At 45.2% G+C, this 27,770-nt stretch overlaps 1 protein-coding gene across 1 annotated transcript; it reads right to left on the bottom strand.

Annotated features, from left to right (window-relative positions):
- Positions 1-8,119: 8,119 nt before the first annotated feature.
- FZD5 (frizzled class receptor 5) lies at positions 8,120-15,251 on the bottom strand. Its single transcript, XM_066233673.1, has 2 exons — positions 14,699-15,251; positions 8,120-14,424 (listed from the first exon to the last, which is right to left on the bottom strand). The coding sequence occupies exon 2, from the start codon at positions 14,170-14,172 to the stop codon at positions 12,412-12,414; it is 1,761 nt and encodes a 586-aa protein (XP_066089770.1). The 5' UTR covers positions 14,173-14,424; positions 14,699-15,251; the 3' UTR covers positions 8,120-12,411.
- Positions 15,252-27,770: the final 12,519 nt, after the last annotated feature.

Below are 27,770 nucleotides of genomic sequence, written 5' to 3'. Positions count from 1 at the left end.
GATCAGGCAAAATACCAGCTCTTGGCATATGCCCTTAAAGGCTCCAATGCCCCAAAGGGGCCTCATAGGAGTCCATCAGGGCCCTGCATCAAGAGTAGAAAGGAAGGTCATTGAGCTAAAGCCTGCCAGGCTTCTTGATCCCCACCAGGACCATGCCTTTGCTGTGGGAAAAAGGAACACTGGAAGGTAAGCTTCCCCTTTGCTCCTCTAAGGGAGGGTTCAGTCTCTTCCAGCCCTGCTTCAGCCACCTGTGACCTAACCTTGCCCAGTCTGCTGGGACTTGCTACTGAAGGCTAACGGTGCCCAGGGCCATTGGCCCCATCTCATGTCACTGTGGAAAAACCTAGGATATTTCTTCCAAGTAGCAGGTAAACTGATCTCATTTCTTATGGACACAAGAAATGCCTTGCCTGAATATTTGTGTTTTTATTCATCCCTCGAAGATCTCTGTTGTGGGTATTGATAGTCTTATTTTCTGTTGCTTTGTTTAATATACAATGTCTCCTTTATTCCTCTTGCCTCAATGCCCCATGCCTATTTTAGGCTGGGGCCTGCTCCTAATTTAGACAAATTTACCTTTGCCACCCAGCATAGTGTATCCCAAGGTTCTCCTCACCACACCACAGATGCAGAGCTCCTGGGCACCCTCGGTTCATCTCTCCAGTTTAAAGAAAATGGAAGCTCCATCTTCATACGTGCTGCAGATGGTTTTTCCAGTCTATCTGAATCATTGCCAGCTAGAAGCAGTGGTCATTGGGACTTGGACTCTAGCTGCAAAGTGTGGAAATGTGACCACAACTCTAGTGCCTTGTGGACTTTTCCTGAATGTGTGTGACTCCTGCTCCTTGGGACAGTTTTCAGACTGAAGTGGGGCTGGGTTACATTTACAAATAATATGAAGTGGTGATGGTGTCAACGTAGACTTGGTGAAATTGCATTAACATGTTAAGGACATTTAAGACTGTAAGAATTTTATTTTAGATCCTGTTGTATTAGTTAAGACTTTGCTTGATAATCTAATAGGCTTTAATCACTTAATTGTATTAGGACACTTGTTACAGTATCTGTTAGCATTGGCTATTTTAATTTTGTTGTTTATTTTATATTTTTCCAGTCTGCCTCCAAATTTGAATATGGGAATTCAGATGAGTATGAATCACAGCACATGAACTGAAGTTTTAAAAAATACAAAAGGGGGATCTGTTGGAGACTGAAATATAAGCAGGGTATTTTTTGCAATTTGGATATGTGTAGGGGGCAGAGGTGCTGGGCACAACCCTCACCTCACCTGCCTACGTAACAAAGAGCTATAGCTGATTCTTGCTTGTCCCACCCATGTTCTCTGGAAGAGACTGGAAGCTAGTTTCTTATTGGTGTAAAGTTAGATTTGAATGGTATGGTGGGGGTTATCTTTGAGTTAACTGTCTTGGAAACAATTGAATTGCTAATGGACCACTTTTTTTTTTTTTTTTTTTTTCATTTTTCTGAAGCTGGAAACAGGGAGAGACAGTCAGACAGACTCCCGCATGCGCCCAACCGAGATCCACCCGGCACGCCCACCATGGGGCGACGCTCTGCTCACCAGGGGGCGATGCTCTGCCCATCCTGGGCGTCACCATATTGCGACCAGAGCCACTCTAGCGCCTGAGGCAGAGGCCACAGAGCCATCCCCAGCGCCCGGGCCATCTTTGCTCCAATGGAGCCTTGGCTGCGGGAGGGGAAGAGAGAGACAGAGAGGAAAGTGCGGCGGAGGGGTGGAGAAGCAAATGGGCGCTTCTCCTGTGAGCCCTGGCTGGGAATCGAACCCGGAACCACGTTTTTTCCATGAATAAAGCAAATGCGCTTTTGTAAGCAGCAATGTTACGGCTCAGGAGCAGTAGAGACTGTTCCCCGTGTCATCCTCCCGAACCCATCTATGTATATATCTTTAAGTCTCTATCATTTATTCAATTTCGTACCTTTTCTCGTTTGAGACCCCATAATAGACTTGTTGCAGCTGGACTGCGACAATCTATAAAGAAGGAGAAATACCATCTCAGAATCCAGCCAAATTTTGAAATGAATGCTACAACTTATGTGGTTTTTCTTCCTCATGTTTATATTAAAAGAGAAGCTAATAAAGTCTTATTTTAATTAAAACATGGCTAGAGTGTTTTGTAATATGTCTCTTCACATAGCATTTATGTCTCTCCCTAACTTTAGATGTTTTTCACCAGCTCTGATAGTGAGGTCTTGAAGCATTTTTAACCTGACCATAAATTGGTTTTGACCTTTGCCTGTAAGATGCACTCATTTATTTGTCTTAAGCTCTTTTCAACCTAAAGATAATTTATTACACTTAACATCAGAGGCCACAGTACTCAGTGGCATGATGCATTAGATGGCATCTTTGAATAAATAGTTCATTATTGTGCCTAGAAGGGGAAAAACATATTGGAAGAAAAAAATAGGTAAAACAGAGAGAAAGGAGATACAGGAAAACTAGATCAGAATGTAAGTTATTTGAGGATTTCAAGCAGTTAAACAGGTCAGAAAATGGAAGCATGGGAACTGTCTAAAGCTGACTTTAAACAAGCCACATACTTTGACTTTAAAATGCTATTTTCAACCCTGGCCGGTTGGCTCAGCGGTAGAGCATCGGCCTAGCGTGCGGAGGACCCGGGTTCGATTCCCGGCCAGGGCACATAGGAGAAGCGCCCATTTGCTTCTCCACCCCTCCGCCGCGCCTTCCTCTCTGTCTCTCTCTTCCCCTCCTGCAGCAAAGGCTCCATTGGAGCAAAGATGGCCCGGGCGCTGGGGATGGCTCTGTGGCCTCTGCCCCAGGCGCTAGAGTGGCTCTGGTCGCAACATGGCGACACCCAGGAGGGTCGCAACATGGCAACGCCCAGGATGGGCAGAGCATCGCCCCCTGGTGGGCAGAGCGTCGCCCCCTGGTGGGCGTGCCGGGTGGATCCTGGTCGGGCGCATGCGGGAGTCTGACTGTCTCTCCCTGTTTCCAGCTTCAGAAAAATGAAAAAAAATAAAATAAATTAAAAAAATAAAAATAAAATGCTATTTTCAGACTTATATTTCAGTTAGAAATATACCGAGTTCTGTCTACAGCCATACCACCCAGAATGTACCCAATCTCATCTGATGTTAGAAGCTAAGCAGGGTTGAGCCTGGTTAGACTTGGATGGGAGAAATACACCAAATTCTCTAAGATTTCCTTATAACTAAGACCCTAGCCACTGAACTTGAGTATATTCAGTAAATCCTGATAGTTTTACTATAATTTCATGAACCTTATTTCACTAACGTCAAATCTTATCACTTGTTCTTGATAAAATGCTGATTGGGAGAAATGATCTGATTTAGTTTAAAAGGACAAAAAAATACCACGTGTCACTGTCTGCAAGATAGTTTGCACCCCATAGTAATATGCCAGCTACTAAGCAGAAATGCTGACATTTATGAGTGGTCAAAAGGATAAAAGAGTTTGGAGAAGGGACGTTGGACATGAATCTGGTTTCAAGAACAAATTGGTGGAATAACTAGAATCACTAAATATTGCTCTTTCCCCTTCGGCTTCAATTCTAGAAGATGATACGGCCACTTTGAGAAACAAGAAATTTAATTAACTTCGGGTGGGACTATAAACATCACTGAAAGTCGGTAGGTTCTCTGACAGAGGTTATGGGGCATGGAAACTAGTTACTAGTAGGGTGATAACAGGCAGTTTTCTGGGTTTTATACTTGGGAAATGTTTGCGCCCTACAGTGGTAAGACTAAAAGAATACCTGATTACCTTGACTCCAATTTATTGTCTTTCAGTTCCACCCCCCCCCCATTGGAATACTGACCTCAATAAAATTTTAACACTAGTATATTGTTACCCAAATCCTTAAGTCTTTATTACAATGAAAAGACAAAGTGTCTAAAACGTCTGAACCAAATAAAATTGCCAGTTTTGTATGTCAAAAATGGTTGCCCATCAGCAGTTTTATATGGTTCATTCTAAAACAATGAGAAAGTTCTCCCACACTGTATCAGAGTCCAGCATGGCCCTGTCCTTCCTACTATGTACCATATGCCTACACTTCTTGAAATCCAGCAGTACTGAATCCTGGTTTTATAACAGCTCATGGTTCACTTCTTGGTTTAGTTTTCCTGTATCTATAAATATACTATTCCTTGATTTAAAAAAAAAAAAAAAGTGCTGAAACCGGTATTTACCAGAAAAGAATTCACTCTGTATTCAGGTTATGCAGTGTTTTTGGAAATGTTTAGCTATGGCATGTAGGTTACCTAAAATCTTTCATCACCCAAGCCTTTTCCCTAACCACATCTAAAATGACTAGACCATTCCCTCACCCAGAGCTGCATTCCTAAGCACAAAGCTACTTGGAGAAGCACTTGACAGCTGGCAGAGAAATATCCCAGGTAAATGTTAGTTTGAATGCAGAATTCGCAGATTATACTCAGCATCTATCAACGAAATAAGGATTAGATTACCTATGGCCTTAATTTAGCCCCTTCCTGACCTGGTTAGCCTGACACTGACAGCAAGCAATACAAAACATCTTGGAGCTCTTTAGCAAAGTCAGTTCCCCGGAGCACAGGTGCAATCTGTTTTAGTTCTGAGGCAATTTCCACTCAACTACTTTGAATCGGTTTGCCAGCTGAGAGACCATGTAATGTAAAATAAATTCTAGGAATACCAGCAATTTGTGGCTTAGGATCTCGAGGGTGCAGAAAGAACTAAGAAAGTAAAATTGTTCAGAAATGAAGAGGAATCGAGTCAAAAAAAAGGTTAACAGCCTTTTAAAAAGGATTAAGTTTTGTGAATGTTAACTGTGGTAAAGGGAGCTACGTAATTTGAATGGCGAGAGAAATTCAGTGATAGCATCAGAAGCTATCAACAGTATTCAAGACCTCAAATGATTCTGCTAGCATTTTCTTGAAACATCTATTACTTCATCTTATTCTTCATTTTCTTGAAACATCTATTACTTCATCTTATTCTTCTCAAGTCTACTAACCTTGACTTTTAGCCCCCAGCAGTGGCTCCTTCACATCCTCACTGAAAGTGACTCTTTCAAAGGCAGAGCCTCAGGGTTCTGTCCCCTGCCCAATGCCGTTTAGGGCTGGCCCTCAACAAGATTGTCTCAGCCTTCACCCTCTGACCTCTGCTAATGCCCACCGGGCAATGCTTAATGGTGTTTACTACCATGACCCGTTTCCAAAACATTATCACAAGGCTCCAGTAAATACAGGTTTTATAACTTGGCTCGCAGGTTAACTGCCCCTTGCAATCCCCTTTAGTCCCCTATTTGAGCCCTCCTGTGTTCCCCAAAGCAGCTGTTTCTAGCTTACTGCACTTGCTGACTCCCCTGACCTGCCCACAACCCTAGATGTAATCTCCTCAGTACAGGCAGCATCCCCACATTCCAAACTCCAAAACTCATTTCATCTGGCATTAGGAATAGATTGTCTTGCTTCTCAAGGTATCCCCTCTCACCTAACCAAGGGGATTCCATCCTAATTTAAAAATTAACCACCTATATCCACCAGTCCATCAACTTATCCCTTTCTGCCTTAAAGATGTACTCATCTCAATGTTGCGATGGGGCAACTTGACTTTGCTCAGTCCTGTACATCTAGTGTTTCTCAACATGTCCCCAGGCCACGTCTGTCAGCTGAAAGTGGCTATGAAGAACAAAGTTGCTGTAAATGTAATGTGGAATTCTGGATTGGATCCTGGAACAGGTAAAGAATAGTAGTGAAAAATCTGGTGAAATCCAAATGAAGTCTAGAGTTAACAGTAATAAACCAATGTTGACTTGTTAGTTTTGAAAAATGTACTATAGTATGTTAACATTGGGAGGAAATGGGTATGGAAGGGGTATACAGGAACTCTGAACTATCTTTGCAACTTTTTTGTAACCCAGAAAAACAAAAAATAGCAATCAGCAGTTTCTTGGGCTCCAGACCTACTAAATCTCAATCTCCCTCCTTCCTTCCTTCCTTCCTTCCCTCCCTCCCTCCTTCCTTCCTTCCTCCCCTCCTTCCTTCCTTCCCTCCCTCCTTTCTTCCTTCCTTCCTTCCTTCCTTCCTTCCTTCCTTCCTTCCTTCCTTCCTTCCTTCCTTCCTCCTTCCTTCCTCCCTCCCTCCCCCCTTCCTCCCTCCCTTCCTTCTCTCCTTCCTTCCTTCTCCTCTTCCTTCCTTCCTCCCTTCCCTCCTTCCTTCCTTCCTTCCTTCCTTCCTTCCTTCCTTCCTTCCTTCCTTCCTTCCTTCCTTCCTTCCTTCCTCCCTCCCTCCCTCCTTCCCTCGATTTCTTTCTTTTTTTTGAAACCTACAGCCCCAAAGGATTTTTATGCAGACTCAAATGTGAAAACCTAGTGTTTCCATTCCCTTTCCATTCCATGCCTGAACAGCTGCTCCTCTTTGCTTTTACCTTGACCTTGCCTTAGCCTGATTTAACCTGTTAGATCTCTGAACCCTGAGATATGGGCATGACTATTACCGCCCTTTCACAGATGAGAAACCTGAAGTATTAACAGGTAATCTGTCCAGAATCACACAGCCCATAAATGGTGGAGCTGGAATTAGACTCCTGTCAGTCCAGCTCCCAAGTCTATGCACATAACCATTCTACTGCCTCTCGATCATGTTTCCATCCGTGACAAACTAAAGAGCTCTGTAAATCACTAAAGCATTATTACCAGTAATACTCTGGGCCCACCAACAGTCTAAGACCCAACGGTCCCTTTGTTCCAGCTTGTGACTATGCCCTTTCCTCTCTTTTTCCTTGGGGGGAAATGAGCAATGAGAAAGCACTGGGAATATGTGCCAACTAGAGTCCTGTACAGAAAGGTACAGGTGCTCTGTCAGGATCCAGCTCAACTACTGTATGCTCTTCTCTTCTCCCAGTTGCCCTGACGTATACACCAATCTCATGTTCCCAGCACTCACTTTGCCATTGAATTGTATACTCTCATACTGGATTTGTCTGATCTCCCTCAAACAACACTGTAAGCTCCTAATTACCTATCTTCTCCCATTATGCCTCAGCCCATTGCTGGAAAACAGATACACCAGGCATTCATATGAGGTGGTGGTTGTGGATTGGTAGCTAGTCTGCATCTCACCCAAGCAGCAGCCAGTAAGAAAGTATTCTCATGTTTACTAAGCATCTGTCCAGACAGATAAGGGAGGTGCCACCTCTAAATCAATTTATATCATCTTATCTGGATTCCCTGACTTGTATTTACAGCCTCGCTGGTGAATAAGTAGTTTGGAGAGTTCTTGCTCCCCAACTAGACACACACAACAGCACTAACATCTACTCCAATAGGTTTGATAGCAGCGATTTTCAACTGGTGTGCCACAACAATGTTTAACACATTCAGTACCTGACTGTTTAGTCAGGGGCACTGACCTCTTTTTCCTTAGATTGTCAAATAATGACAACAGCCGACACAATAGCCATCGGTGTGAATGCCATTTCGAACCATAAATGCACAGGTCATATAACAGAGTTGCATCTTATTGGTCATGTGGCATAATAAGGTTGTGTCTGATTGGTTAATTCTTATTACCAGAAATCCTTATAGACAGGAATAGGCACTTGGTCTTTTAAAAAGTCACTTGAGCAAAAAAGTAATTACTATTGGTATTTTTCTGGGTAACTCAATCAAAACTATACTTTTTTTCCTGTCAGATGGGCAAAAAATATATTCTGTGTGTTGCAGAATTTTTATAATTAGTTTATGTGTGCTATGAAATGAAAAAGTTTGAAAACTGCTGGTATAGACAGAGGGTTGATAAAATACAACAGAGTCTCGGGCAATGCCTCTGTTCTTATGTGTAATTTCCCTTCATTTCTGCAAGTGAATCATGAAACAATGACAGGATCAGCAGGAGAAACCTATGAAGTATATTCAGGTAAAACAAGTTTTCATTAGTTCTGTTTCTGGTGATTGGAATTTGCTTTTCTTATTAATAAAAACATTACCCTTTGTGTTTCAAGTACATCTGAGAAATAGCATGAAGTTAGGACCACATCATCTCCTCAGACACTCTCAGAAAGCAGTGTGTCTCCATAGAACCACGAGGTGAAACAAACTTGAACAGCATCTCATTTTCTTCATCATTGTTTTAATGCACTTTGAAATTTACCTACATTAGTTGGGAACAAAGAAACAAAAATAGACATTTCTTTGTTTTTCATAAATAACTACTCTCCATATTTGATAAAAATCTGAAAGCATTATTTTACCTTCCCACAAATATAATACATACAAAATTTTTCTGAAATAATGTCAGCAAATTATCATGAGACTAACATAACCACATACACAGCTGTTCTACTGACTTCCAGGAACAAACAAAAAAAACTTCTCAAGATGCTCTGGGTTTCCACTTGTTAGTATGGATTCAGAATTATAACCATCTGCCAGTAATAATTTACAGATTCAAGTTGATTGTCTACAAATAAAATGTCGCTGGCTCTGATTTGTGAGTTCGGGAGATATCTTCATGAATGGGGCAAGCACTATACACACACGGAAATCATAAAAACGTTAAATGCCCTGGACTCGAACTACTGACTTGGTATGTGCCTCATTTGGCTCAGTAACAAATTCACCTGCACCAAACCCGTATCAAAAGTCACTAAATCTCTCATATATATATAATATATATTATGTATATACACACCCACATCACATACATACTATACATACAGTTTGTAACAACATGACATAATATTGTCATAAAATGATGTACCACAGACATTATCCTGGCTTAAATCAATCCTGTAATTGTCATCAAGCTGCTAGAAGCTTTATCAGTTCTGAGTTCTATTACTTAGTGACTTACATCCTGCCTACACCTCACTCTGATTTAATGTCTTGGTAACTTTTTCTTTCAGAACCACCTTCCTCAACTGAGGCGTATTTCTTTCCCAAGATCACTTGATTGGACTTTGGCGTCAAGAAAGGGCATGCAGAGGGAGCGGGCAAATCTCAGCCCCTGTACCTCACACCTGCCTAGATTTGTGATGTGCTCTGTCCTGTTTGCCACGTTGGTGTTAGAAAGCAGTTATTCAAAGCTTTGTCCCTTCTACCCCCTTGGTCTTTCTGCAGAGCACAAAAGTGAAAGAAGCATCTTTAGCAGGGGTAGCAGTTCATTAAAATACACAACTACACTTCCTAGCTCTGGGGGTCCCATTCTGTACTTGGCAGTGAGGTCACGGATGCGGTTATTAAGGTTCGGTGTGGGATCCGCGAGGTTTTCTCCTAGCAGCCAGTGTCAGGATTTTAGCCCCGGCCCAGGAGGAAACAGCCTAATGAACACCAACTTGAAAACAGTGCTGTCGGCACATTATTTAAGCTTGTACATGCGCACAATCACACACAACACACATACATGCACAGGCCTGTCATTAGAAGTGGTCAGGTGAAAATATGACAAAGGTTTGCAAGGATAAACCAATAAGGCACCAAGAAAAGTTATTTTCAGCCAATTTAGAGAACTTCAAAATGTGAGGAGGGAAATAATATAAATTAAAAGCACTTCCTAAGGTCATGTCAACTGATTCACTGAGAGGTCACATTAGTTCCTGTAGTGTAGACAACCTTCTAAATCTTCCCCCCCTAATCTATGAAGTAAGACACTGCTTAAAACTGAACTGTGGAAGGAACAACCCTGAAGCTGCTGCACAGGTGAGACCAGACGGAGCCCCAGGTCCTCTCCGGTGCACAGGGCTGGCTGGGAAGAAGTTGCTAAACCACCTCACCTGTCATTTTATAATTGTTTCCATGAGTATGGACTGTCTGCATAATGAAAATGCAGATGGGGAGGGGACAGTGTGTGGGCGGAAATAGGAGGTGACCCTACACAGCTCCAGCTTCGCTCCCCTGAGCAGGGGTGGCACATGGGTATTGGTGAGACTGCAGGGAAGCAGGTCGCTTTGTCCTGGAGGGGGAGGAGGAGAGCAACAGTGAAAACGAAGAGGCAGCTCGGAAAGCAGACCCCAAAAAGATGCCCATGCTGCCTCTCCTCGGCCTGGTGTGCTGTGTGGTGTACCACACAGTAAATGTTTTCAAGTAAATTGGTTGTTCCTTTTTTTTTGGTTTGGCATGTTGCCAGTGTGAAAAAGTAATTTCTTAAAGAATTATTTTCATCCACTCATTCCACAACTTTTTTGGGGAGGGGGATCAATCTAAATTAGACACAATGACTGAAGGCAGCATAACTACCCACGTACTTTCTGGAAAGATATACTGAGGGAAGAGGTCGAGGTGATCAGACAAGGTCCTCATTTGAAAAATAGGAAAGGAACTGACCCTCAGACAAGGTTCTAAGATGCTTCTGAATAAGCAGAGGAATAAGATGTGCAAAGGTTCTCTAGGCTCTGTGTACTAGGTTTTTATCAAATCACTGGAATTTTACTTGATTCAGAGGATGAGTGGGTGAGAGCAGTGCTTTTTATAACTGTGAACAGCTTTTGAGTCATTAAAGCTGTAATACCAGCCTCCCCCCACTGCGCCCCAACAAAGTGTTTAAATTCACTATGGGAACTATTAATTTGTTTACTTGACATACACGAAGTAAAAACTGAACTGGGCTTAATTCTTACTTTTCCAGCTTTGTTCAATGAAGCACAAATTCCCTCGACTTGTTTCCCTGGGGGGGGGGGGCGCATTCTTAAATTTTAATTGCTTTTGCCATTTTAGCTTCCTAAATTTAGTCCCCACTCAACCATGCTCATTGGTATTTTGCCAGCCAATGCACTGTCACCCCCTCCCCCAGTCATGGCCTCACACTCTTCATGAATGAATGGTTAAGCAGATTAGGAAAGCAAACAATTTTCTAATAGTAAAGAAACCTGCCTGTGTGTATTCATCAATATATAGGTTTTCATATATGGTTAGATTAGAAGAACAAACAGGACCTTCCCACAGCAAAATCTGTGTGTGTGTGTGTGTGTGTGTGTGTGTGTGTGTAAGCACGTGTGCACGTTCATCAATAAATACATAGGCTTTCTCAGAAAAAGAGGGAAGAAAAATATACTGAGGCAGGAGTGGTGGAAACAGCTTTCCTTCTGCTATAGCGGTACATTGATCCACATTTTAGAAACTAGTGCAAGTGTATCATGGGCCCCATTTGTTTTCGGAGAGTGCAGGGAGCAATGTCTTGCTGCTTTTGGAATATCTGGACTATTCACTAGTCCAAAGTCCAGGGACAGGTATTTTCTCTCATTGCTGCCAATGTTTGTTCACAGGTAGCCAGCCTCCCTCCCCCAGTTCAAGGACCTCATTCAAGGTTGGGTGTGGTCTCTAATCACAACTCTCCAGGAGAGGAAGAATAAGAAAAGCAAAAAGACTGTTTAACATGATAAAGGAGGTGGGGTGGGGGTGGAACAGGTAAGTGTTGGAAATTTACTTAAATCACTGGAGGTATATCCATTTTAGTCCTTAAATCTACAAAGCAGCCCCTTCTAGCAACTATCGCTAAGTAGTTCCAGGAGAAAGGAGTGGATTTACTTTTACCATAATTATAACACAAGTCGTTTTGTGAAAGAAAAAGGGATCACTGAAGCCTATTAAGAACCACCCACTCCTCTGGCACAGAGCTGCCATCTTCTCAGTCTAGAATTCAAACTCAACCAGTTTTCCTCCCTTAGGTGTTCACTACTCCAAATATTTATAGTGGGCACCTCAATGCTACCTCTAACTTATTCAAAACGCTGGCCCTTTTAAGAATGAGAATGATTACTGCAGAAAAGAAACTGAAGCCCACTAAACAAGGCTAGAATGAACATAAAATCGCTAAACACCCTAACCTTGTCACTTTGGGGAGGCCCTAACCATATTATCCCATCCTTGGAGTTTCATAAACAGGGACAAGCAGCTCACCTTAAAACAGCTTGGACACTTGAAGCAGTGGAGGGAAAAGAAGCTGAAGCAGCACACCCCTCAACTTCTCAGTCAGAGTAACCCAAGCTTTCACTGTTCACATTTTTTTAAAGACACAAATATAGGAAATATATTTTTCCAACTCAGACCACACAGTTCAAAGAAATCTGAACCAAGTGGAACTTCATTATAATGCCAACCTTAGGATTGTAAAGCCCCCAAAGCAAAGGTAAGTTTTGTTGCCAAAATGCAACCAAGTTAAAAATTAAGAAAATACATATAAATTAAAAACAGGTCCCTTAAAGAAGGCAGTCAGAAACACAAAATAGAATGCACGTGAGCTGAGCCCCTTTGAGAGGTCCTGGGACAGCTATTCCCTTGAAAGGGCCCTTTTCCCTCTCTCCAATTTGCCCCAGGAGAGGTCATCAGCACCGAAAAGGTAAACGGAAGTAACCTTGGCAAAGCTACCAAACAAACAACCTCCTCCCTCACTCAGGGCTGCAGCCTGCTACACGTGCGACAGGGACACCTGCTTGTGGTAGGCAGCTGCGGCGGGGCCCGCTGGCCCAGTCCTGCCTGTGAGCGCTGCGCTTGCCTCGGCATAGTCCCGGGCGGCCATGGTGCCACCATTTTTATGGCCTCTTCGTGGGCGACAGCAACAGCGGCTGGTGAATCTCCGCCACGACTCCACAGTCTTGCTGGACCAAATCCAGACGCCAGACGTGATACCCACCACGAGGCACATGAAGTACTTGAGCATGAGCACCCAGTACTCCGGCTTGGCCCGTGGCTGGCCCGAGTCCGGACCTGGGCACGCGCAGGTGAGCGCAGCCTCCCAGCTCTCGCGATAGTGCTGTTCATACAGGTAGCAGGCCACCACAATGCTGGCTGGCACTGTGTAGAGCAACGTGAAGATGCCAATTCGGATCATGAGCTTCTCCAGCTTGTCCGTCTTGGTGCCACCCTGCTTGATGACGCTACGGATGCGAAAGAGCGACACGAAGCCTGCCAGGAGGAAGAGTGTGCCCACCAGCAGGTAGAGCACCAGAGGGCCCAGCACGAAGCCGCGCAGCGAGTTCAGGTTCTGGTTGCCCACATAGCATATTCCAGCCACTGGATCCCCGTCCACAGAGCTCAGTGCCAGTGCGGTGATGGACTTGACGCTGGGGATGAGCCACGCAGCTAGGTGGTAGTACTGCGCATAGCCCGCGATGGCCTCATTGCCCCACTTCATGCCAGCTGCCAAGAACCAGGTGAGCGACAGAATTACCCACCAGATGGAACTAGCCATGCCGAAGAAGTAAACCAGCAAGAAGACAACAGTGCACAGCGCAGGGCCCGTCGTCTCATAGTGAATGTGGCTGTGCTCACGGCTGCAGGCAACACTGGCATGGCCCACAACCAAACGCACCAGGAAGCCCAAAGACACGCACAAGTAGCAAGCTGACAGGAAGATGATGGGGCGCTCAGGGTAGCGGAAGCGTTCCATATCTATCAGGAAGGTGGCCACCGTGGTGGAGGTGGAGATAAAGCATAGCACTGACCAGAGGCCGATCCAGAAGGTGGCGAACGTGCGCTCATCCGGGCTGAAGGAGGGCTGGTAGCAGGGCACCGCGCAGTTGGGGACCTGGCCCGTCCGCACCTTGTTGTAGAGCGGGTGCGACTCCTTCAGGATGGGCACGAATGGCTCACGGCACTTGCACACCGATGGGCCTCCAGCAGCGCACTCGCCTCCGGAGGACGGCGCCCCTGGAGGGCCTGGGAGGGTGGGCTTGAGCGGGAAGAGTCTAGGGGGCACCGTGGTGGTCTCGCTGCGGTTGTAATCCATGCACAGGACCTCAGCGTCGCGCCCCAGCACGGGGAGGCGGTCGCAGCTCATGCGCTCCGGCCAAGCGAAGCCGTACTGCCGCATGAGTGGCGAGCAGCCGGCCTTGGCGCGCTCGCATACGGAGCGGCAGGGCGGCAGGGGCTTGTGATAGTCGGGCAAGCAGATGGGCGTGTACATGGAGCATAGGAAGAAGAGCAGGTCCGGAGAGCAGTGGATCTCCACCAGAGGCCAGAACTGGTGCACCTCCAGGCCCGCCTCGTCCTGCGTGTCGTGGTTGAACTGGTTGGGCATGTGCGTCAGGTTGTAGCCTATGCCCCGGCACATGGGTACCGTGATTTCCTGGCACACCGGGGCCTTGGAGGCGGCCACCGCCCGGCCTGCCAGCTGCGCCAGGAGCAGCAGCAGCAGCGAGGGAGGCGCAGAAGGGTCAGGCCGAGCCATAGCCTCCTCCCTCCCCTCGCCTCGCACAGCCCGCGCGGGGCTAACGCAGACAGGGGAAATCTGGGCCAGAGCTTCCCTCTGCGCGGACTTGTGTGCGGCGCTGGGGCTGGCAACCTGTTGGTTCTTTTTCTCTTCAAGAAATCCGCCCCAAGATAAACTGTTTCAGGAAGGCGCTGCCTTCCTCCGCGCTGAGCTCTTCGCCGGATAGGGTTGGGGAGGGGCGGTTAGGGCTCCGATTCCAGCGAAAGTATTCTTTAAAAAAAGAAGAAAAATTACAACTTCTCCCAGTTAGAGGGGAGTCAATGTCTCAGTCCCCGCAACCGGTCTCCAAACCTCTAGATTAAGCTCTCCCTTCTCTTCTCTCCCCTCCACCTCCAGAAACCAAACTGCTGATACCCCGCCCCACCCCGCCTCCCTTTCCACTGGGCCCTCCAGGCTGGACCGCGGGGTCAGAGAGAGCAGCCCCTTCCAGAACAGGACGGTGGGTCAGGGGGAACGGGGAGAAGGGGAAGGCGCGGGCTCCTACCTCCGCGGATCCAGAGAGAAGATATTCTGCAGCTAGCCTGGGTCCTCCGTCCCTGGGACACTCCGCTCAGAAACGCGACTCAGAGCCAAGCTGGCAGCTGGAAAGTTTGGCGATAGACTGAGTATCCGAGGAGGCGGCACATGGCAGCAGGTGGAGGCGTCTCAGAGAGGGGGTCTGAACGCGATCGCCACAGGCCGGTCACTCGCCCTCTCCTCCTCCAGGGCCCCCCGCATGATCCGGGCAGGGCAAGGCAGGGGCAGGCCGTGCGTTCCTCCGGGCTCCCGAAGCCGCACGCAGGGCGAACGCGCCCGCAGCACCTAGGCGAGAGGAAGACGGTGTGTTGTGACCGGGAAACTCCGCCGCCTCACAGCACCACGCACAGCCGGCGCTGGCCCCGCCGGGACTGCATGATGCGTGCCCGCCGCCGCGTCCCGGCCGCCGCTCGCCTACTCCCCTGCAGGGGGCTCCTTGCTCTAGTCAACTCCTGGGGGCGGTGGCGGCGCTCCTGGGACGCGCCTGGCTCGGCTCCTCCCCCGCGCACTCGCACCCTTTCGCCCACCTCGGGCTGGCGCTGAACAGCGCGCGGCGGTGGCTAGAGCGGCGCAGGAGTCACGGCCGCAGGCGGACTAGCCTCCCCAGCTCCGCCCGGTCACCTGCTTCTAATGCCCGCCGGGAGGCCCCGCCCAGGCCCCGCCCCCCTCGAGCTGGGGCTCGGTTGGTGGGCAGCCCGCTGGCTCTCCGCGCGTCCCCGCCCACTGCCCCTAGAGCTTAGCCTCTCCTCCTGGCGCCCTCCGGTCCCGCCCTGAGCGGGCAGCCGAGCAACGCTGGCCAATCGTGGGCTGGGAAGCCATGAGGGCAGGGCGAATGCTTAACCCAGCCTCCTTGAGACCCGGGGCGGGAAATCCTACCTACGTGTCCCAAGGAGTTCTCTGCTGGCGCCTGCGGGCGCTGGGCTCAGTTTTCTGTAATGTTCTAGCTTATGAATCTTTGCTCCCAGGGTCCCCGTCAGGTCTCCTATCTGCAGCTAAACGTTCTTACAGAGTCCATCGTTTGTTTAAAAGAACTGCTCAAGGAATCATTCTTAACAGTGGTACCTGTCTCTTCTCTGTGCTGTCCTCATACCAGTTGAGCTCAGGTAGAGAGAACAGCAAACGCTTACTGATCCCCTACTGTATACCGGACAGCGGGTTAATCGTGTAGATCTTAATGTAAGATCTCAGATCCTTGCAACAATTCTATGAGGCAGGTATTCCTTACAGAAGAAACAGAGGTTTAGGACCTTAACCAAGGTATCCGAGCTAATGATAGATCCTCGAGAAAAAACCTCAACCTAGCCTAGACTATCTCGTTCCCGGCGGTATTCCAAGCGCCTGAAACATAGGCGCTCAAATGGCAAATCCGATTTCGAACCCAGGTAGTTGGGACGCAGCATCAACAATTTTAACCGCGCTCCCAAGGCTTTGCTGTTGTTGTTTTGTTTGTTTGTTTGTTTTTGCATTTCCTAACAAAATCTTATGGTTGTGGCAAGTGATTTTTTTTCTGTCTTTGCAAGACTCGAGAGATGTTAATCCTTTAAAATCCTAGGCAGTTCCCCGCAGAGAAAAGCAACGCTGGCTCCGGGCTCTGTAATGGGCAGGGCGCTGGGCCCCCTGGGGACTGCGGGCTGCGTAGCGGCACAGCCGCCAGCCGCGGAGGGCCGGGGGGCACAATGAGCAACCACCGCCTGCGGAAGACTTGCTGAGCGCCCCGACTGCGGGGACACACAGTGGCGCTCTTCAGATAGGTTTTTCTGTTGCCAGTTTTAAATGTCCTAAAAACGCCTCTTTCTACGTGTTCTAATTAGGTTGGAACATTGAGGTGTTTAGCATACTTGAAATTCATTCACACGCTTACAAAGAGGGTCTGAATTGTTTCCCATTCCCCCACCTCTTCCTTCTGGGAAGGAGGTGAAAAAAGGTTGGAGGGGGAACTTGAAGGATTCAGGACTGGACTAAAGGGGCGAGATAGGCCGCGGTTATTATTCTCGTATCCTGGATTCCATTTTGTACAGATTGAGAAAGGCTAAATGGCAGGCTAACCTTATCCCTCCCCTCTTATCAACAACACATTGTGAGAAATAATGAAGAATATGTGTATTAACCCCAGCCTTATAGTTAAAAGGAATAAATATCAATAGCGTCACAAACATCAAAACTACTAATAAATATGGTTTACCTGTACATTAAGTCTTTTATTCCCTGGAATTCTACAGGTGTCCATATTTTACCTCTTTTGGTTTTTTGGAAATACTTGGCACTTTGGGTCGGCAAACTTCCCAGGGTTGAAGGTAGTGGGAGTTGAAAAGCTATGAAGTAGCAATCAAAAAGAAAGAGAAACCCTCAGTGGAAAGTATGTGCAGACTGTGAGCATGCCAGGGGAAGGCTGTCTAATTCTGCGCCCTTTATGCAACGCGTGTATTATTGGGGATGGACAAATGTTGGCTAATAATAAAAATTATTTGAAGTTGGAGAATGTTAATCACTCCCGCTGGAATTTATGCAGAATACTTGTGTTATTTCACATGGTTCTGACTCAAACAATATTATCTACTGGTTTGTAAACTTCTCTCTGCAAAGAGAGAAAAATGTTATTTTTGCTTGATTAGTAATAACAGCAGAAAACTTTGCCAAAACTTTTATTTTGCATTGTATAGTTTTTTGTATCATTTGAAGTTTTGCTTTTTTTACATATATTTAAAGACAGTTTAAAATACGGCGACTGTTTAACGGGTATTAGGCACTGTGTTAAATAATTTGTTTATGTTAGTTCATTTAATTCTCACAACAGATAAAACTGGCACTGTAATGATTTGCTTGAAGTTACTTATTTAGTCATTGAAAAGAATTGATATCAAAATATTCTCCTGCCCTGGCCGGTTGGCTCAGCGGTAGAGCGTCGGCCTGGCATGCGGGGGACCCGGGTTCGATTCCCGGCCAGGGCACATAGAAGAAGCGCCCATTTGCTTCTCCACCCCCCTCCCCTCCTTCCTCTCTGTCTCTCTCTTCCCCTCCCACAGCCAAGGCTCCATTGGAGCAAAGATGGCCTGGGCGCTGGGGATGGCTCCTTGGCCTCTGCCCCAGGCGCTAGAGTGGCTCTGGTCTCGGCAGAGCGATGCCCCGGAGGGGCAGAGCATCGCTCCCTGGTGGGCAGAGCATCGCCCCTGGTGGGCGTGCTGGGTGGATCCCGGTCGGGTGCATGCGGGAGTCTGTCTGACTGTCTCTCCCTGTTTCCAGCTTCAGAAAAATACAAAAAAAAAAAAAAAAGAAAAAAAATTCTCCTGAGTCATAATTTGTTATCCAACAAACTAGAAAACACTAGATTATTTTTAAGATGCATTTTAAACACTCAGAACATTGGCAAACATTCTAGTCTACTAATTTATTCATATAGCTTTCCATCCATCCATCCAATAAACAACAATTTCTGAGTTGAAGACACCACTGCTATATTAAACATGTTTCTACAAAGCCAAATTCATGAAATTTAATTTAAATTGTTACCCAGGGTATATTGATGAAAATACAGATGATGATGCTAACTGGCTATCCCATTTAGTAAGTGCATGACATTCCAAAAGTTTTGATGTATTGGTTTTGCATTCTGTCTTCAGGGAATAGTGACAGCATTTTTATTCTTACTAGACTTGTGTTGATTATACATGTGTTATTCTGTTGAGACACTGGAACAGTCTTGATTAGATGCCTTCAATAAAGTTATGAAACAAATGGATGAGTGAATGATAACTGAGATTAACTTTTTAAACTTTGGCAACTGGCATACAGTTTACCTTATGAGCTGTTTGTAAGGTTGGTCATACCTTGTTAAATGTAGCATTAGTCCAAACCTTGGCTCTTCCTTAACTAGTTGTGCCACATTGGGCAAGTCACCTAACAGCAGGTCCTCTTTCCTCGTCTATGAATGGGGTTACAAATAGTTGTCTACCTCATAGAGTTGCATTGAGGGGTAAATAAATTGATATGGTAAAGGGCTTAGAACCATGTCTAGCACCTGATAAGTCTTTATAGGTTTTAGTTTTTGTTTTGTTCTTTAGTGAGAGAGACAGAGACGGGGAGATGAATGGATAGGGACAGACAGGAAGGGAGAGAGATGAGAAGCATCAATTCTTCATTGCAGTCTCTTAGTTGTTCATTGATTGCTTTCTCATATGTGCCTTGACTGGGGGCCTCCAGCCAAGCCAGTGACCCCTTGCTCAAGCCAGTGACCTTGGGCTTCAAGCCAGTGATCATGGGATCATGTTTATGATCCCACACTCAAGCCAGTGGGACCTCAGGGTTTTGAACGTGGGTCCTCAGCATTCCAGACTGATGCTGTATCCACTGTGCCATCACCTGGCTATAGGTCTTAGTTATTACTATTAGCTTTTATTATGGTTCATTCTATTTTTCTGTTTTCCAATCTTGTATATTTCCTTTTGTATATTAGTTTAATAATGAAAACATAGTTACATTTTTTAGATGTATTTTGTGTCCAAGCACACTCCCAGCTATCATTCACTATCTCTAGCATTTAGATACCAGCTAAATTTGATGCCAAAGCAGGGATCACTTCACTTGCCCTGGATCAAAGTGCACACACTTGACATCCCCAAGCAGCCCGGGAGCTGGCACAGAACAGACACCCGCGAGCTAACATGAGTCCCTCTCAGGCATTTTCAGACTAGCTCCTTACATGTCCTAGAGCATTTCTGATTAGTCCTCTTCAAATCAGACACCTCGAGACAAGAAACCAACACATTAACCGGAGGATTAACATGATGAGTCATTTGTCCAGGTTCATAATGAGAATGTCTTGTTCACATTAGAGGTGGAATAATTCAACTATAATCTTTAGTCTTCTCCCTTCCCCCACTGTGGTGGAGATGATAGAAAGTAAAAGCTTCTTTCTTTTCTCCCAGAGGTAATGAAAGTGCTAATCTTTCCCACATTGAGCGATGGCTCTCAGCTGTACATTACAGTCACCTAGGGAACTTGAAGAAACACTGGTGCTTGGGACCTATTAAATCAGAATCTGTGGTGTAGGGCTCCAAACATTGCTTTCTGGTTTTGTTTGCTTGTTTTTGGTGCTGTTTTGTTTCTAACTCTCCAGGTGATTCTGATTTTCATCTAGTGTTGAGATCCACTGACATAGACAGTTTTGTTATAGACAGAGACAGACTTTGGGCTGGCTGCATCCTCTGCAAAAAAGGTTCGTCACCTCCGTGTATACTATACTGAGGAATACCTCTGGAGAAAGTATTAGGAAAGTGCATTCTGATCTAATCCACGGGAATATGTGCTGAGGAAAAAATAATGTAGCAACAGAACAGTAGTACAGTGATGGTCCAGTTAACAACAACGATGACCGTAGTAACAGCAGCGGATAGGTATGGAGCATTTCCGATGTGTGTCCACTGTGCTGAGCATGCTACATACAGAATCTGTTCTTCCCCCCAACCTGGAAGATTGATGTTATTATCCCTATTTTATAGATGAAGAAACTGAGGTTCAGACAGGTTAACCTGTTACACAAGGTTACATACCTTCCAACTTGGGCTTTCCTGACTCCGAAACCTCTGCTGTTACTGATTGCAGGGCACATTATAATCCCAGCAGCGAGGGTCCTGAGAACCACCCGACAGTAAATCTCGAGATGAACAACTTTTCTTGTTCCTTAACATCCCTTTCCTGGGGGCCCAGTCAAATCTTCAGTTTTAGTGTTTGTAGGGGCTACAGTGTGGGAAATCTGATGGCTCGGGATTATTCTAGAATCCAGTGTAAGTCTAGAGCACTTGTACTTTGGGCTTTGCAGACCAGGCTGGTATCTTGGCAGAGGACATTTCAGTACAGTAAATATTGAAGCTGTACATGCTGTGAGCCAAGCCCTGTGGTGCCAGGCATGCAAACATGATGAAGCAGGGACTGACCAGGCAGGGCACAGTGGGCACACATGGAAGCCCCAGGCTGTGCGTGGAAGGCTGGGTGCGTGTTAGGTGATCTATCAGTCAGGGTGTAGTATGGGAAACAGAACCTACTCTAGGTCCTGCAAGCAGGAAAAGATCCCAAACTAGGAAGCAAGCAGGGGCTCACCAAACTGTCGGGAAGGCTGGAGGGGCCAAAGCCACAGAGCTGCTTCTGGACTCACTACAGGAGCTCTGTTACAGAAGCCAGGATCGGGCTGCTGCTGCAACTCCTTCTCGCGCCTATGAAACTGGTGACTAGACACAGAGACAGGAAACTGAAAACTGAGTCCAAGAACGTTAGATGCCTTTTAACATTCCTTCTCAAACCTGGCTTGCCTGAAGCAATAGTAGCAGAATGGTGCCTTCTCCTTGCATCTGCCTGCCGAATCTCACAGAAGTGCGCCTGGTTGACCGAATATATTTCAGATCCAGACCCTAGCTGCAAGGGAATCTGAGAAATGTGGTTTCAAGGTTTTCAATCTCTCCACCTAGATTACTGAAAGGATAGAATTGAGGCCTGGAGAGACAATGCTCCGTGTCTGCTACATGTGAAAAAAATAAGGATTTCCTAGACAGAGGAATCAGCAAAGGTACAAGACTTATGGCCATGAAAGAGCATAGTACAAGTAATGGGCAGCTGGGCATGACTAGACTATTGGGGAGTAACAGAAGCACTGACTCCAGGCTTTTGCCTGGAAGTGCACTCTGTTTAATCAATGTATTTTTTAAATTAACTAGATTCAAACATACACTCAACACATTGCACTTTTTTATTGCTATAGTACTGGGTTAATTCAACTAATAAATCTGCTAGTGCAGATGGAGAAAGGAAATGAGCAGAAAACAAAAACAAAAATAAACCACAAAAGAGAACAGACAAAAGTGCCAGGTGATATTCATCCACGAGGAAAACAGAACCTTAACCTTCTTCAAGCTTAATGTCATAAATATGGTTGATTGCCTACCCAAGAGTGATCTCCCCCTTCTCTTTCCTAACAGAACCCCACTTTTGGGTTTTGTTTTGCCGGGAGTCTACCATTTTCTGTGTAGCCATCTGCTTCAGGAGAGGCATGAGCTCCAGGCTAACTCCCAAGAAGTAACATGTGACTGCTCCACATGAGCATATTGCTCCCCTTCTTAATAGTATTTAGGTTACATGTGTGCATGGGACACAGTTCTGGCCAATAAGGGAGTGGGCTAATGAGAGGCACGTGTGTCAGGGGTTTATGGGAAAGATTCTACTCAGAAGGAAAATCAGTGTTCTTCCCCGCTGGGTATTGTTTTGTCTGCATGTGATGCTTACCTCGTGCCATCTTCCGAATACGAAAGACCTAAGCCGACACTGAGGAAGGACAGGGTTGAGATTGACTGATCTGCCTGCTCAAGACTTCTTGTTCTGTGATTCAATACACTGCTTGTTTCTAAGCCAACTCAGCCAGTGTTTTCTGTCTCTTGCAACCAAAAACCTTGTAACCCTATGTGCAATCTGTACATTTCAGAGGAGGATATGCCCACTTGAGTTTAGCTAATGGAGGAGATTTAAGACAAAACATATTCCTTCCCTTTTCACCAGAAAATTGTTATTAATTCTTCAAAATCATTCGAGACCCAGTTAAATGTCCCTTCTGTCAAGCTGAGTTATTTGTGCAACTGCCTGCACTCCAACAGCCCTTCCATCGCTCTTCCATTATAGCATTTAGCTCATCCATTTTTTCAAAAAATATTTACTGTATTGAGTACCTATTATGGGCATAGTAATGTTTTAGGCACAGGGAACTAGCTACGTGGAGATTCCAGTCTAGAGGGAAGACAGGAAATAAATGAAAAAATATAAATATTTATATAAATATGGTGACTCATCAAAGGGAAGAAAAGAATTCTTATAGAAGCATATAAAAGCAGGAGACATAACTACCTCAAAATTTATTTTATCGTTATGTGATTTTCTGTTCATCTATCAGGTGTTTTTTCCCTACTAGATTGTGTATTCATGCAATCTCACACCTCCCACCCCTGCCCTGGGAGACTGTATTTTTCAAAACACAGTTGCAAAAGTTTCCCCCGTCTCGCGTGTTCTGCAATGTGACCTTGCCATACCTCATGGGGGAGAGAAGGTAGGAGCTCCGAACTCCCCTCCCCTTGAATCTCAGTAAACTTGTGATGGTTTTGACCAATAAAATCTGTTGGAAGTGATCCTATGGGCTGACTTCCACGTAGAGGTCACAAAAAACAATGCAGCTTCCATCTGGTTCTCTAGCAACATGTTTTCTTGGCATGTTCCTTCCTGTGACACTCCTTCTTGGAACCCACACGCAGATGCACCAGTTGATAGGATAGTCCCAGCTGACTGAGCCTGAGAACTCAGCCCAGGCCAGGTGTCTGACATATGAGTAAAAAAGCTTCCCAGTGATTCCAGTTCTCACCCCCAAGTCACCCCCAGATATTTAAGACTTCCCAGCTGAAAGCAGAGACAGGCCATCCCTGCTGTGCCCTCTCCAAACTGCTGATCCCCAGGATCCACAATCCCCGGGAAATGCCTAGTGGTTTACACCACGCCTTTGGGGTGGTTTGTCACACAGGAGCAATGACTGGAATACCCCCAAATCTACTTTCCTGTGAAATTTTAGAGGACCGAGTAGAATTTTTTTTTCCTTTTTACCTGACCTAGTTGGTGATCAACTTATGCACTGAAGCTTGAGAACTTTCATCCATCTCACTTTCATCCTATTGAGTCTCACTGTTGATGATATGCATGAGAAAGGTCTCATCTTTTAAAACACAAATCTTCACCATTGATCTTAATATCCTGCTGCAGAGAGTTCCCCAGGTCAATTGTGTGTAGTGGGAGAAAAAAGGATCTCCTTTTATCCATTTTAAACATGGTTCCTTTTCATCTCATCTTGTCCTCTTGTTCTTCCCCAAGTAAAACGGTTTCCATTTTGTGGGTACCTCAACACCGGGAACTGAGTTGACACCATAATCTATCTTTGAGCTGGTCGCCCAGAAGGCCTTTGGGTGCCCTGGGACACGGAGCAGTGGATTTTAGCTGGTGACTTACAGGCGAAGGAGCACAGTATTCTAATTAGTCACAAGTTTAGTTCCAGGTTTGTAAAAAACAGTCTCTAAATTCTACAAGAGGCGATGAGTATCTGCTCAGTGGAACACAGTATAGTGGGAAGAACACTGACTAGTTCATGGACAATCTTGGATTCAAGTCTCAACGTATGAGCCAGCTGGGTGCCCTTGGGCACAACACAGTCTCTCTGGGCTTCGTTCTCCTCAATTATAGAATGAGGGGATTCAACCGGAGAGTCCTGTGGTACCTTTTTGCGTGTAACAGTCTATGAATTCTGTGGTTTTGGTAGTTATTTTGAAACACCTACCACATGAATTCCTGGGAAGAAATAGTTGATGCTCTAAAGAGTGCCTTTAGCTCTAGAGTGGGGCTGGAGAGAAAACCTTCCCCCTAAAAAAATATCCTCTAGTTTTTAGAAAACAAATGTTATCTTTTTCCAAAAAACAGAATCCACATTAGGCTTTAATTACCAAAAATATATCCCTGCTGTCACTGTTAAGTGACAGTTCTTGCACCTGAGTTTTTGTTTGGGGGTGCATCCCTCGAGCTCCCTCCGTCCTGCTTTCTGTCGTTTGACAGCGGCATTGCTGAACACTGGTGCTGGGACAGTTTCACACCGAGAGATGACAGTGATTGGCATCTTCGGGAGGAAAAAGAATATTGTCCCAGTGAGTAAGGCAGTAGGAGGAACTATTCAGGTGGATCTCAGTCTGAAATGTCTTCCCACCCTTCTTCGCCCAGCAGAAGGAAAAAGCAGTCACCATGTGCGGCTTAGGGCTGCATGCAGTCTTGCTCAGCCTGGACTCACTTCACTTACTGTCTGGTCTGCCGAATATTTCTCCCACAGTTGTGATTCTTCGAACTTTGTGGACTCAAACTCATTTCTTCAGCTCTGCCTCTTATTTTCTCTCGCTGAATTTTCACTTTCTAATCCCAAGTGGGAGATCTGCCTCTCATGTCTGATTTTAAGATCCATGACAGAATCACCACTGTTGAAAGGCTACCATGTATTAGGAGGACAGATTGCTTCTCACTGGTGGGCTGACAAACTCTATCGATAGCAACAAGTAGTATGACAAGGCCCTGTTCAACAGAATTTGTTTGCGAGGTTAAAAAGAAAAGAAAAGAAAAAGCCTTGAGGTTCATATAATTCATGGAGTGTATAAAACCTTAGACGAAATGGCAGACAACAAGTAGGAGAATAACAGCAGTGAAATTAATAAAATAGTATAATAAATATATAGTATTCTCAAGAAAACTCCTTACCTAACCAGGCAGTGACACAGTGGATGGACACAGCATTGGCCTGGGATGCTGATGACCCAGGTTCAAAACCCTGAGGTCACTGGCTTGAGCAAAGGTTCATCAGCTTGAGCACAGGGTTGCCAGCTTGAGTGTGGGATCATAAACATGACCCTGTGGTCGCTGGCTTGAGCCCAAAGGTCACTGGCTTGAAGCCCAAGGTCTCCAGCTTGAGCCCAGGGTCACTGGCTTGGCTGGAGCTCACCAGTCAAGGCAGATATAAAAAAGCAATCAATGAACAACTAAGGTGCCACAATAAAGAAACGATGCTTCTCATCTCTCTCCCTTCCTGTCTGTCCCTCCATCTCTCTCTCTATTGCTAAAAAAATTTAAATAAATAAAAAAATAAAAAATAAGAAAAATAAAAGAAAGAAAACCCCTATTTCACCTTCCTTAATACCATATCTCATGCCATATATGATCACACACCTCTGCTTTCTCCTCATCATTATAATATATAAGAACGTTTTTGATGTCTTTGTTAAGCTTGAAAACATCACAGCAACATTTATAACAAATAATATACTCAGTTGTACCAATTGGAAAACTGAAGGTCATGTCAGGTAAATTATTTGGTTATTATTTTTTTATTTAGCCTATTTCTTTTTAGATTTTTCTATTGATTCAGTTTTAGAGAGAGAGGAGAGAGAGAGAGAGAAGGGAGGGAGGGAGGAGCAGGAAGCATCAACTCCCTTATGTGCCTTAACCAGGCAAGCCTGGGTTTTGAACCTGTGACCTCAGTGTTCCAGGACAATGTTTTATCCACTGCATCACCACAAGTTAGGCTATTTGGTTAAAACAAGTCACAAGTGTGGTTTGTTTCTCAGAGTGGTGTTGCCCTCACTAAGCTGCCCTCACGTGCTCAACAATTCCTTGGTTGTCTCCACAAAGGGAAAGCCAGTGTGGTAAACACCGTATCTGTTCTCCTTCCGCCATTCCTACTCACACTCTAGCTAGGCAGGGGTAGTCAACCTTTTTATACCTACCGCCCACTTTTGTATCTCTGTTAGTAGTAAAATTTTCTAACCGCCCACCAGTTCCACAGTAATGGTGATTTATAAAGTAGGGAAGTAACTTTACTTTATAAAATTTATAAAGCAGAGTTACAGCAAGTTAAAGCATATAATAATTACTTACCAAGTACTTTATGCTGGATTTTCGCTAAGTTTGGCAGAATAAATCTTTATAAAACAACTTACTCTAGTTAAATCTATCTTTTTATTTATACTTTGGTTGCTCCGCTACCGCCCACCATGAAAGCTGGAACGCCCACTAGTGGGCGGTAGGGACCAGGTTGACTACCACTGAGCTAGCGGGTGCTTTTGTTGACTTCAAAACCCTTCTGCCCATATTGGCTAGGCTACGTCATGGCTTGCTGTCCAAAGGCACTCTGCAAAGGTGGTTTACTGTTTAAGTACATCATGCATTGGTCAAAAAATGAGTTTCACCTTTTTTTTTATTCCTAGGCTTTGTTTATAGGGCAGTTTTAGGTTTGTAGAAAGTTGAGCAGATAGCACAGACTACCCCTTCCTTCTCCCACTCACAGTTTCCCCTATTAGTAACATCTTACATTAGTGTGGTACACTTTTGTAATGGATGACCATGTTATCATTAACAAAAGTCCATATTTTACATTAGCATTTACTCTTTGTGTTGTACGGTTCTATAGGTTTTGACAAGTACCATCATTATCCACCATTACCATATTATACAGAATAGCTTCAGTTTCCTAAAAATCTCCTGTGCTTCCCTTACTCATCCCTTCCTCACCCCTCACCCCAACCCCTGGCAATCACCGATCTTTTTCTTCTCTAATTGTGCCTTTTCCAGAATGATATATAATTGGAATCATACAACTATGTGGCCTTTCAGACTGGCTTCTTTCACTTAGCAATATGCAATTAAGGTTCCTTCTTGTGCTTTCGTGGCTTGATACCACATTTTAAAAAAAAAGATTTATTTTTTAGTACAATTTTAGGTTTATAGCAAAATGAACAGAAAATACAGATTTCCCATATACCCTCCCACCGCCACCACTTGCACAGCCTTTTCTATGACCAACACCCCACACCAGAATGGTACATTTGTTACAATAGATGAACCTACATTGACACATTGTTATCACTCAAAGATCATAGTTTACATCAGAGTTCACTCTTGGTGTTCTATATTCTATGGCAGGGGTCCCCAAACTACGGCCCGCGGGCCACATGCAGCCCCCTGAGGCCATTTATCCGGCCCCCATCGCGCTTCCGGAAGGGGCACCTCTTTCATTGGTGGTCAGTGAGAGGAGCATAGTTCCCATTGAAATACTGGTCAGTTTGTTGATTTAAATTTACTTGTTCTTTATTTTAAATATTGTATTTGTTCCCGTTTTGTTTTTTTACTTTAAAATAAGATAAGTGCAGTGTGCATAGGGATTTGTTCATAGTTTTTTTATAGTCCGGCCCTCCAGTGGTCTGAGGGACAGTGAACTGGCCCCCTGTGTAAAAAGTTTGGGGACCCCTGTTCTATGGGTTTGGATAAATGTATAGGGAGATGTATCATACGGAACAGTTTCACTGCCCTAAAAGCCCGCTGTGCTCCCCCTCTTCATCCCTCCCTCCCCCAACCTCCAGGAACCCTGGTCTTTTTATTTTTAGTGAAAGACAGGAAGGGAGAGAGATGAGAAGCATCAACTCATAGTTGTGTCACTT

The sequence above is a fragment of the Saccopteryx bilineata genome, chromosome 5 (assembly GCF_036850765.1).
Source record: "Saccopteryx bilineata isolate mSacBil1 chromosome 5, mSacBil1_pri_phased_curated, whole genome shotgun sequence".
Classification (NCBI taxonomy): Eukaryota; Metazoa; Chordata; class Mammalia; order Chiroptera; family Emballonuridae; genus Saccopteryx; species Saccopteryx bilineata.
The sequence above is the reverse complement of the archived record's forward strand: the minus strand, read 5'-3'. Positions and strand labels throughout refer to the sequence as shown.

Excerpts from the sequence above, each read along its gene's own strand:
- FZD5 (XM_066233673.1), bottom strand. The coding sequence starts at position 14,172 with ATGGCTCGGCCTGACCCTTCTGCGCCTCCCTCGCTGCTGCTGCTGCTC.